Source organism: Taudactylus pleione, unplaced genomic scaffold (genome assembly GCF_031769625.1).
Source record: "Taudactylus pleione unplaced genomic scaffold, aTauple2 ptg001416l, whole genome shotgun sequence".
In the NCBI taxonomy this organism is placed as follows: domain Eukaryota; kingdom Metazoa; phylum Chordata; class Amphibia; order Anura; family Myobatrachidae; genus Taudactylus; species Taudactylus pleione.
This window is the reverse complement of record NW_028285815.1, coordinates 366,729-379,642: the sequence shown is the minus strand read 5'-3', so window position 1 is coordinate 379,642 and position 12,914 is coordinate 366,729. Positions and strand designations below refer to the sequence as shown.

Below are 12,914 nucleotides of genomic sequence, written 5' to 3'. Positions count from 1 at the left end.
AGACACATATTACAGGGAAGCCTGGCAATACACACGTAGTGACACACTACACCCGCATCAGGCACATATTACAGGGAAGCCTGGCAATACACACCTAGTGACACCCTACACCGGTATCAGACACATTACAGGGAAGCCTGGCAATACACACCTATTGACACACTACACCCGTATCAGGCGCATATTACAGGGGAGCCTGGCAATACACACCTAGTGACACACTACACCCGTATCAGGCGCATATTACAGGGAAGCCTGGCAATACACACCTAGTGACACACTACACCCGTATCAGGCGCATATTACAGGGAAGCCTTGCAATACACACCTATTGACACACTACACCCGTATCAGGCGCATATTACAAAGAAGCCTGGCAATACACACCTAGTGACGCACTACACCCGTATCAGGCGCATATTACATGGAAGCCCGGCAATACACACCTAGTGACGCACTACACCCGTATCAGGCGCATATTACAGGGAAGCCTGGCAATACACACCTAGTGACACACTACACCCGTTTCAGGCGCATATTACAGGGAAGCCTGGCAATACACACCTAGTGACACACTACACCCGTATCAGGCACATATTACAGGGAAGCCTGGCAATACACACGTAGTGACACACTACACCCGCATCAGGCACATATTACAGGGAAGCCTGGCAATACACACCTAGTGACACCCTACACCCGTATCAGACACATTACAGGGAAGCCTGGCAATGCACACCTAGTGACACACTACACCCGTATCAGGCACATATTACAGGGAAGCCTGGCAATACGCACCTATTGACACACTACACCCGTATCAGGCACATATTACAGGGGAGCCTGGCAATACACACCTAGTGACACACTACACCCGTATCAGGCGCATATTACAGGGAAGCCTGGCAATACACACCTAGTGACTCACTACACCCGTATCAGGCACATATTACAGGGAAGCCTGGCAATACACACCTAGTGACACACTACACCCGTATCAGGCACATATTACAAAGAAGCCTGGCAATACACACCTAGTGACACACTACACCCGTATCAGGCGCATATTACAGGGAAGCCTGGCAATACACACCTAGTAACGCACTACACCCGTATCAGGCACATATTACAGGGAAGCCCGGCAATACACACCTAGTGACGCACTACACCCGTATCAGGCACATATTACAGGGAAGCCCTGCAATACACACCTAGTGACGCACTACACCCGTATCAGGCACATATTACAGGGAAGCCCGGCAATACACACCTAGTGACGCACTACACCCGTATCAGGCACATATTACAGGGAAGCCCGGCAATACACACCTAGTGACGCACTACACCCGTATCAGGCACATATTACAGGGACACCTGGCAATACACACCTAGTGACACCCTACACCCGCATCAGGCACATATTACAGGGAAGCCTGGCAATACACACCTAGTGACACACTACACCCGCATCAGGCACATATTACAGGGAAGCCTGGCAATACACACCTAGTGACACACTACATCCGTATCAGGCACATATCACAGGGAAGCCTGGCAATACACACCTAGTGACGCACTACACCCGTATCAGGCACATATTACAGGGAAGCCTGGCAATACACACCTAGTGACACCCTACACCCATATCAGGCACATATCACAGGGAAGCCTGGCAATACACACCTAGTGACACCCTACTCCCGTATCAGGCACATATTACAGGGAAGCCTGGCAATACACACCTTGTGACACCCTACACCCGTATCAGGCACATATTACTGGGAAGCTTGGCAATACACATCTAGTGACACACAGGTCATTCTTGGGGACTTCAGGGTACAACCGTAAATTCGTACCCAATTATGGTGCCCTCGCCAAGCCCCTTACCTACATGACCCAAAATAAGCGTCCAAATCTGGTTGCAGTTAAATGCAGGTTTATTGTGCAGAATGACGCCTTGAATTACAGTCTGGGAGCTGTCCTCTGTCAAGTAGATGGGCAGGGAAACGAGCACCCAGTCCTCTACCAGAGTAGAAAACTGCTCGCCCGTGAGGTGTCATTCGCCACTATAGAAAAAGAATGCTTCGCTATTGATTGGGCATTACAAAAGCTGCAGCCGTATTTCTATGGGAGACATTTCATGGTAATCACTGACCATAATCTGCTCAGCTGGTTGAATACGGTTCCCAGGAGTAACGGCAAATTGCTGCGCTGGAGTCTCACTCTGCAGTAATACACATTTACCTTCCAACACAAAAAAGGGACAGAGCACGGGAATCTAGATGGACTCTCCCAACAAGGCGACAAGGTAGACGCCGTGGCACAGGGAGGTATGTGATAGATGACTGCCATCTCCCTGCGCCATTTTAAGGAGGGAGGTGTGACCATCGCCATGGATTACGGCGATTCATCAAAGCCCCATGTCATGACTTTACATATTTTGTGTGATCTGGATAAAGTGTGTGTATTATCATAATTCTATATTTCAGGAATGGCTGTTTGCTAGGAATGGGTACAGTATGTCAGAGCTGGATTGTATAAACAAATCAGAATAAATGACTAAGTGACACCTATCCTGTGAAGACAAATCTTCCTGGATGTAACGTTTGCTCCCACACTAGGGGGCCATGGTGCAAGTCCAGTACACAGACTCATTGGCTGTTAGAAGGGGCATTTGTAACACCTTATGTTACCAGTCTTCCTATCATAAAATACCATAAAGGTCCAGGGAAGTATATTAGTGTCAGGTCTGATAGTTGTGCTAATTTGCATCTACACACACCCTGGGAGAACAAAGGACAGGATTTTTGAGCCTGGAAAGTGTGGGGGTTGCTGGGGGAGACAAAGTCATGGGACTATAAGGCCCAGCAGCCCACACTGCTATGTGTTCACTCTCAGGGAGTAGCTGGAAGCTAAGGGTGCTACACATCGTGATGCTTGGTGGGCTCCCTCCACTCAGATTCTCAGCATAAGACACCTTAGGATTCTGATTCTTTATCATTTTCTTTTATCTGAATCAATCTGTGTATTTTATCTGTATAAAAAATAGAAAAATGGGGGCGTTTAACCCCCTATTGTTCCTCAGCATACTGAATTATATCTGCAACAATATATGAACACTATATGGTAATAGAAATTCAGAGATATTGGTTGCATGCATTTGCAAATACATGGGAAACTGCTAGGCCACGTCACGGCTTCTTTGTCACTAGCAGTCCCTAACACTAAGGGGTTCACATCCAGGACACAGGGCACCCCAAAAATTGTCCAGCCCAGGACCCCCGAGGGCATCACATGGGAAAAGGGTGACAGTGCATTGTAAAGTATAGATGTGTGCGAGTAGTTAATAAGTGTTGAAAAAGAGGTTAAAATATACAGTATGTGAAAAAATTATACGAATAAAAAACAAACATAAAAGGTGATGTGAAAAGTAACTGTGTATTAAGTGGTGATGCCCTGAGGAGGCCCAGCCAGAGCAAACTCTGGGGCCCTACGCCCAAACGCTCACCCCAAATGTGACATGATAAAGACACAAATATATATTTTGTCACATTTGTAGATTGTATATCTGGTATGGTCTAATAGTCGGTATTATGATTGTGTTACTGTCTCACTCATGTTTATATTAAATCCAGGACAAATCCAATAAATATACTATAAAATCCGGGACACATCGGTTGTGTATTTGGCATATATACTGAGGTGCTAATTAGCTTTAATGGTTCTTTCTCCTTCATCCACTAGGGGACACTGGAGTCTCAGTACAGTGGGGTAACCGGGAGCTGGCACCTTTTAAAAAAATAACTAAATGGTAGTTAGCTCGTCCTTCTGTATTCCCCCTCCAGTCTAAGATGTGCCCTGGGAGCTGGACCTAGGCTCATTAGGGCTCTCTAGTTTTAAATTGACCTGCAATCAGCAATGTGAGGAACAGACAGGCAGCTCACTGCCCCTGCCTGTCTGCGCCATTGGACTGCCGGGGAGACCTCACCGTGACTGCATGCGGTGTGCGCTGAGGTCTCCTGCTACAGAGACCTCAGCCCCTGGGGAGCCCAACATGCGCTGCATGCGGCGTCAGTAACAGCAAAGCCCGCCACTGGCAGATTAAGGCAGCTTAAAGGTTGGTAAGTCCTGGCTTTCTGGATAGCAGCAGAGCCAGGACGTCAGGCGGGCTCATTACAAGTGGTCCGCTGGCGCTGTAGCGGGCGCCATAGGCGGGGGGGGGCAGAGCCTAATGGGTAATTCTGCTCCAGCCTCCCAGTTACCCCAGCGCTTCCAGAAGGAGGCTGGTGGCCATTTTAGCTGCTGCTGCTGGACACATGAGGCTGAGTCCCGGCTCTGGGACATTGGAGTCAGGCTAGTGTAACAGCATTGGTTACACATTAAAGACTCTGCCCTAGAGCAGATCTGACAGGGTCATAGCATATCTCCCTCTATGCACGTTATCTTTTCCTGTACAGCCTCTGTGTTATATCTGTGATCTCACTGTACTGTCACCGTGTGTGTGTGTGTGTGTGTGTGTGTGTGTGTGTGTGTGTGTGTGTGTGTGTGTGTGTGTGACAGGGTCATAGCATATCTCCCTCTATGCCCGTTATCTTTTTCTGTACAGCCTCTGTGTTATATCTGTGATCTCACTGTACTGACACTGTGTGTGTGTGTGTGTGTGTGTGTGTGTGTGTGTGTGTGTGTGTGTGTGTGTGTGTGTGTGTGTGTGACAGGGTCATAGCATATCTGCCTCTATGCCCGTTATCTTTTTCTGTAAAGCCTCTGTGTTATATCTGTGATCTCACTGTACTGTCACTGTGTGTGTGTGTGTGTGTGTGTGTGTGTGTGTGTGACAGGGTCATAGCATATCTCCCTCTATGCCCGTTATCTTTTTCTGTACAGCCTCTGTGTTATATCTGTGATCTCACTGTACTGTCACCGTGTGTGTGTGTGTGTGTGTGTGTGTGTGTGTGTGTGTGTGTGTGTGTGTGTGTGTGTGTGTGTGTGTGTGTGTGTGTGTGTGTGTGACAGGGTCATAGCATATCTCCCTCTATGCCCGTTATCTTTTTCTGTACAGCCTCTGTGTTATATCTGTGATCTCACTGTACTGTCACCGTGTGTGTGTGTGAGTCTCTGTGTGTGTGTGTGTGTGTGTGTGTGTGTGTGTGTGTGTGAGTCTGTGTGTGTGTGACAGGGTCATAGCATATCTCCCTCTGTGCCCGTTATCTTTTTCTGTACAGCCTCTGTGTTATATCTGTGATCTCACTGTACTGTCACCGTGTGTGTGTGTGTGTGTGTCTGTGTGTGTGTGTGTGTGTGTGTGTGTGTGTGTGTGAGTCTGTGTGTGTGTGACAGGGTCATAGCATATCTCCCTCTATGCCCGTTATCTTTTTCTGTACAGCCTCTGTGTTATATCTGTGATCTCACTGTACTGTCACCGTGTGTGTGTGTGTGTGTGTCTGTGTGTGTGTGTGTGTGTGTGTGAGTCTGTGTGTGTGTGACAGGGTCATAGCATATCTCCCTCTATGCCCGTTATCTTTTTCTGTACAGCCTCTGTGTTATATCTGTGATCTCACTGTACTGTCACTGTGTGTGTGTGTGTGTGTGTGTGTGTGTGTGTGTGTGTGTGTGTGTGTGTGTGAGTGTGTGTGTGTGTGTGTGTGTGACAGGGTCATAGCATATCTCCCTCTATGCCCGTTATCTTTTTCTGTACAGCCTCTGTGTTATATCTGTGATCTCACTGTACTGTCACCGTGTGTGTGTGTGTGTGTGTGTGTGTGTGTGTGTGTGTGTGTGTGTGTGTGTGAGTCTGTGTGTGTGTGACAGGGTCATAGCATATCTCCCTCTATGCCCGTTATCTTTTTCTGTACAGCCTCTGTGTTATATCTGTGATCTCACTGTACTGTCACTGTGTGTGTGTGTGTGTGTGTGTGTGTGTGTGTGTGTGTGTGTGTGTGTGTGTGTGTGTGTGTGTGTGTGTGTGTGTGTGTGACAGGGTCATAGCATATCTCCCTCTATGCCCATTATCTTTTTCTGTACAGCCTCTGTGTTATATCTGTGATCTCACTGTACTGTCACTGTCACCGTGTGTGTGTGTGTGTGTGTGTGTGTGTCTGTGTGTGTGTGTGAGTCTGTGTGTGTGTGACAGGGTCATAGCATATCTCCCTCTATGCCCGTTATCTTTTTCTGTACAGCCTCTGTGTTATATCTGTGATCTCACTGTACTGTCACCGTGTGTGTGTGTCTGTGTGTCTGTGTGTGTGTCTGTGTGTGTGTGTGTGTGCGTGTGTGTCTGTGTGTGTGTGTGCGTGTGTGTGTGACAGTGATTGAGCAGCATGTCTTCCAAGAACTCTAAAGGTCCCCATACATCAGCAATTGATTGCTGCAATCGTGCAATTTGCAATCGATTGAAGAAGGGAAAGATTTTTATACACAATCGATTGCAAATTGCACGATTGCAGCAATCAATCTCTGATGTACGGGGGCCTTTAGGCTGCACAAAAATCTTTTTCTTACAAAAATTGTACAGAGAAGTTCACTCAGGGACAGTCTAATACTTCAACTATTACAGAATAAAAGAAAATCCCGCACCAGGCTATCTGTAATATATTTCTTATGAGAATAGGGGCAATCTATCTGCTATCCATATGGATTAAAGTATATAATGAAACCATAGGTGCTTATTATCTCCAGGTGCTGCCCATTGATTCAAAACTAGGTATATTCATATCGAGAGAAAAGGAACCAATTTAACTCAGAGTGCACTCAAAACCCCTGTTTCTTTAAAAGATTATACATTTTATTAGATATGCTTTAAAAAGTTCATTTATGATCCTCTGGCTGACAAATATACCAAAAAAGAGGCTATATATTGCCTATTACAATTATCAATCTTAATGAAATGCTAGCTATTGCTCAAAACTAAACATTAATACTCCATTGCCTAAAATAGGGCCTTCTGAAGCGAAATATAAATAAAATATAATAGAATTATTATATAACACAAAAGTACAGTGATAGACAAGAAAAAAAATTGTGACAAGAATTAAAAAGATTTTCCAATTTATTATTAAAAACAAGGTTGCATGCGGTCATTAACTCTGTGTGTGTGTGTGTGTGTGTATATATATATATATATATATATAGATATATATATATATATATATATGTATATGTATATGTATATGTGTTGCCTGTCTTACATGTATGTGTGTAAACATCCATAGTTATTATGCCTCAACTGGCAACTTTTTGTTTCAAGTTAAATAAAGAATGATCTGTTTAGAAATAATACCTCTTATTTTTCATTGAAAGACCATTATTATGGTGCTTATTACATGCTGGTGGAGGTAGCGAATATAAATGCTGTTTAGCTAGATTTATTTATAGCTAATTATCCAAATTGTATTGGAGCTATTGGCTTATTATACAAAATCTTTCTCACCAGTAATATATACAAATAACACAGTGTTGCTTATTATTGTAACACATTAAGGAAAAGGAGACATATGTTACTATTTCCTTTCCCAGTACATAACCGTTGCAGAGACACAGGGATGGATCATTTCTTCTGCAAATTATCTTGGCTATCAATTCCTATTCCCTCGGGAAAGGAAATAGTAACATATATCTCCTTTTCCTTAATGTGTATAACCTTTTAGAGAAACAGGGGTTTTGAGTGCACCCTGAGTTAAATTGATTCCTTTTTCTTTTCTGTCGATACGAACAGTCTAATACTTCCCTATTATCTGATAAGTGTGTTTCACAGATTAATTCCGATGACTCACTATGCAACAAATATGGTCTGATCAGCGAACGTCTGTTATGTCTGGTCTGTCAGCAGAGCTAGAGGCAGCTCGCAAAGACAGGTGATCAGAACACAGACGGCTACCGTCTCTGAACCAGACTGGGCCCGCTCATGAGCCAGATCGGTTGAGGGGCTCACAAGGGTAATGTCTCAGGTTCCACCGGCAGCCTCAACATCCTCTAATATCCCTAATAGAAGACTGATTCAAAATCCCTTCACATGGGATGAATCAGAGGAGGAGGATATACAGGAGCCTGAGGAAGGCGAGGTTCAGGAACCAGAGGAAACTCTGATCCTAGATGAATCAGAGCCTGCTACACAGGGTGTAGAAACATTGATCACTGCAGTATGCCAGGTACTACATGTGGAGGACTTCGAAGTGGCAGCTAGACCGTCTATCTTTAGTAAAAGACAAAGACAGGTGGCCACTTTTCCAGCATCTGAGGAATTGGAAGATATCCTGACCTCAACATGGAAACACTGTGATAAAAAATTCCAAATATCGAGGAAGCTTTTATCTTATTATCCATTTCCTACGGAGAGCAGGAAAGTATGTGAGACTCCTCCAGCAGTGGACCCCTCTGTGTCCCGTCTTTCAAAAGCGACGGTATTACCGGTACCAGGTGCAGTTTCCCTAAAGGAATCCTCTGACAGAAAGTTGGAGACCACATTAAAATCTATGTTTACAGTGACAGGGGTATCCCTTCGCCCAGCCTTAGTTAGCTGTTGGGTAAATAAGGTGGTGGAGGCTTGGGATAACCAACTTTTAAAGGGCCTTAGGGCTGTAGTACAAACAGAAGAGCTCATTCAGCTGGCTGATCAAAATGCAGAATCAGCATCTTTCCTGGGGGAAGCTGCAAAAGAGGTTTGTAGTCTTTCGGCTAGATCCTCAGCCTTGGCTATCTCAGCCAGAAGAGCCAATTTGGCTTAGACAATGGCAAGCAGATGCAGAATCCAAAAGGGCAGTAGAAGCTCTTCCTTTCACTGGAGAGGTTCTCTTTGTTACAGAATTAGATAAGTGGATCTCACAGGCCACTGGTGACAAGTCCGCTTATCTCCCATCTGCTGTTCCCCCTCCTCGGAAGCATACTGCGGGACCATCCTTTCGGTCCTTTCGTGTCCCAGGTAGGTTTAGAGGATGCTCCAGAGGAGCTCCAGGGTTCTCACGGGGTTCAAGAGGCCGTGGTAGAGGTTCCACGCCTATGTCCCAACAGGACAAGACCGCAGCTAAGCTCACTACATGACGCTCTCCCTTCTCATTTTGGGAACCCCAGGGTGGGAGCTCATCTTCTGAGATTCAAGGAGGTTTGGAGCAAATCCTGCCTGGACGCCTGGGTCAGGGACATCAATATACAGGGACTAAAGTTGGATTTCAAAATCCAACCACCTTCTCATTTTTTCACGACCGGGTTACCTCTGTCAACAGAAAAATGGGAGGAAATTCAGCAAGCAATACAAAAATTGCTATTGTCTCAGGTGATGGTGAATGTTCTGACCCATCAGCGGAGTCAGGGTTTTTATTCCAGTTTGTTTGTGGTTCCCAAGCCGGACGGCTCAATGAGACCCATTCTCAGCCTCAAGGATTTCAACCCCTATATGCGAGTTGTCAAATTCAAAATTGAATCCCTCCAGTCTGTTATAACAGGTCTCTAAAAGGAAGAGTTTCTGGTGTCTTTAGACATAAAAGATCCATACCTCCACATTCCCATCTGGCCTCCTCATCAGGCTTTCCTTCGGTTTGTGGTCCAAGATTCTCATTGGCAATTTCAGGCCTTACCTTTCGGTCTTTCGTCAGCACCAAGAGTGTTCACGAAGGTGATGGCAGTTATGATGGCCCTGCTTCGGCTTCAGGGGGTTACAATTGTTCCATTGCCCACACACAGCTGAATCGTGAATAATATGGCCAAATTGTGAGTGTCCACTCACGACCACGATGCCAATGTGCATCCTCACTTGTCATACATCGCATCTTCAGATCGGCCATGCTGTAGGGCAGATGTGACAATCTGGGAAACAATGTACTGGATGCACGATAGATCTTAAGTCAGATTTGACATTTTTTTTCTCCAAATCATGTGTAGGACTGCCGGGGAGCTGCCGGGGGAGGGGTCAGGGGAAATCGTGTGTAGGATTCCGGGGAGCTGCCAGGGGAGGGGTCAGGGGAAATCGTGTGTAGGATGCTGGGGAGCTGCCTGGGGAGGGGTCAGGGGAAATCATGTGTAGGATGCCGGGGAGCTGCCTGGGGAGGGGTCAGGGGAAATCGTGAGTAGGATGCCGGGGAGCTGCCTGGGGAGGGGTCAGGGGAAATCGTGAGTAGGATGCCGGGGAGCTGCCTGGGGAGGGGTCAGGGGAAATCGTGTGTAGGACTGCCGGGGGAGAGTTCAGGGGTAATCATGAGTAGGAGTGCCGGGGAGCTGCCTGGGAGGGTTCAGGAGAAATCGTGTGTAGGATGCCGGGGAGCTGCGGTGGAGGGTTCAGGAGAAATCGTGTGTAGGATGCCGGGGAGCTGCCTGGGGAGGGGTCAGGGGAAATCGTGTGTAGGACTGCCGGGGAGCTGCGGTGGAGGGTTCTGGGGAAATCAGGTATAGGACTGCCGGGGGCTGCCAGGGGAGAGTTCAGGGGAAATCATGAGTCGGACTTCCGGGGAGCTGCCGGGGGATGGTTCTGGGGAAATCGTGTGGAGAACTGCTGGGGGAGAGTTCAGGGGAAATCGTGTGTAGGGCTGCCGGGGAGAGCTTAGGGGAAATCGTGTGTAGGACTACCGGAGAGCTGCCGGGGGAGAGTTGAGGGGAAATCGTGAGTCTGACTGCCGGGGGAGAGTTCAGGGGAAATCGTGTGTAGAATGCCGGGGAGGGTTCAGGGGAGCTGCCGGGGGAGGGTTCTGGGGTAATCAGGTGTAGGACTGCCGGGGAGCTGCCGGGGGAGGGTTCTGGGGAAATCAGGTGTAGGACTGCCGGGGGCTGCCGGGGGAAAGCTCAGGGGAAATCGTGTATAGGACTGCCGGGGGGCTGCTGGGGTAGAAGTCCAGTACAGTAAGTCTGATATTTGTTAGCCTGCAATTATAGCGTGACCTCGGTGTCACACTAGAGCTCGCCAACCTATGGCGCAGGTCCTTGGACTCAGGACCACTGTGCATTGCAGCGTAATGTAGCCGGGCCCTCCCTGAACTCCAGTAGACCACCGGTAGAGTGTACTTTATGTAAACCTACCTTTTAAATGTAAGTATTTTATACTGGACAATTATTGTGATCACCAGGTCAGTACTTGTAGTTGCAGTGGTGACATCAGGGTCAGTGATACCCAGCGCTGTAAGTAGCCCCACCCATGCCAGTAAAACTGGGCATGGCCTCGCGAGAAGATCATGTGTCACCATGTGGGAGCGCAGTTTCGAGGGGAAGTCCCTGTTTGCATCACTCGGGGGGTGTCTCTGGAAATCCTGGAGACTGTGCTTGTAACGACGGCTCCTCCCCAGTGACAGGAGCCAAATACCGCATGATGATGTCACAGCGCAGCACCCGGCTCTCTGTCACTTTGCAGGTGCTGACATTTTGGTGACACCCGGGTGCAGTACGTGCCCCCTTTGTGACGTCATTGCTTTGTCAAACCATCTTTTGTCCTTATTACAGTTTGAATCCTTCTAGGTACGGGTACTTCTTGGTATGTTATATATGGAATATTAGCCCAAGTGCAATGAACGACATCTCCGTAGCATTGCCTCCGCCATCCTGAAGAGCCGGACGATGCACAAAGGGTCCATGCTTTCCTGCTGTTGTCTCCATACCCTCACCCTGCCATCTGGTGTAATTGATAGCGTGAACTGCCCAATTCCCTGGAGGCGCCTCACCCTGTATGCAGCAGATAGCAATGGCGTAGGGACGGGCCTCATGCTCCTGTATCCCGTTCCATGTAATGTGCGGCGCACTGTTCTGTCAGAGGCCGGCTATACTGGTCCCTAATTCGCATTATCTTTAATTTGTTACCCGTCTGTGGGACTGAGCGAGTCTGCGCACTCTACCATCTGCTGCAGTGTCCAGTAGGCGTCTATGGCCACAGACCTTGAGCTCAGACCCAGCTGTATATCTGCTGGTTCACTCTGTGTACACTTTACCTACTGCCGCCCTGGCACAATGCCCCCTGCCACCCTATCACTAACGCTGGCACCGCTACTTCAAGTGCCAACAATCATTCCAGATTCAAAGTCCTTTGCGTCATTTAGCCATTATATTATGATCCATTTTGTTAGTCTCTGCATGCCGTCACCTTTCTGCTCTTATACAGACACAGACCTCCTACGCCAGCAATATCTGCGCATAGAGTCGCCTGCTGGTAATCGTAACCTGGCCCCGCAGTGTATAACTGGTATAAACGGAACATTTCTGCTTTCCATACAGTGAGATTATCCAGACGGATGACGGAGGTCAGATATCGCTGGACTGGAGAGACAACGATGACAGCACCCACTTCCCAGAGGCCGCATCTCGCCCCACGGTCTTATTCCTGCCAGGCCTTACAGGAAACAGCCGGCAATCCTACATACTGCACCTAGTGCGCCAGGCCAGCCGCGACGGCTACAGGTGACATTGCGCTAAGCATAGTCTTTCCTATGACATGGGGGGAATTCTCATGCAGCATATACTGTACATGTGACACACTATCTGTAGGGGGGCATGTGCTGCAGTAACATTACATGTTATCTGTACAACATACATGTTATACACTATCCATAATGGGCAATAGCTGTACACGTGACATGCTATCTGTACATCATACATGTTACATGCTACCCATAATGGGCAATAGCTGTACACGTGACACGCTATCTGTAGGGGGCACATGCTGTAGTAATGTTACATGTTATCTGTACATCATACATGTTACACGCTATCCATAATGGGCAATAACTGTAAACGCGACATGCTATCTGTAGGGGGCACATGCTGCAGTAACATTACATGCTATCTGTACATCATACATGTTACACCCTATCCATAATGGGCAATAGTTGTACATGTTACACGTTATCTGTAGGGGGCACATGCTGTAGTAATGTTACATGTTATCTGTACATCATACATGTTACACGCTATCCATAATGGGCAATAGCTGTACACGTAATATGCTATCT

At 47.3% G+C, this 12,914-nt stretch overlaps 1 protein-coding gene across 1 annotated transcript in view; it reads left to right on the top strand.

Moving 5' to 3' along the window:
• The window catches only part of LOC148442693 (protein ABHD1-like), a 318,796-nt gene that overhangs the window by 98,927 nt on the left and 206,955 nt on the right, over window positions 1-12,914 (top strand). Inside the window, 1 exon segment of the mRNA XM_088463609.1 lies at window positions 12,181-12,363. Coding sequence (XP_088319735.1) covers window positions 12,181-12,363 — 183 coding nt within the window.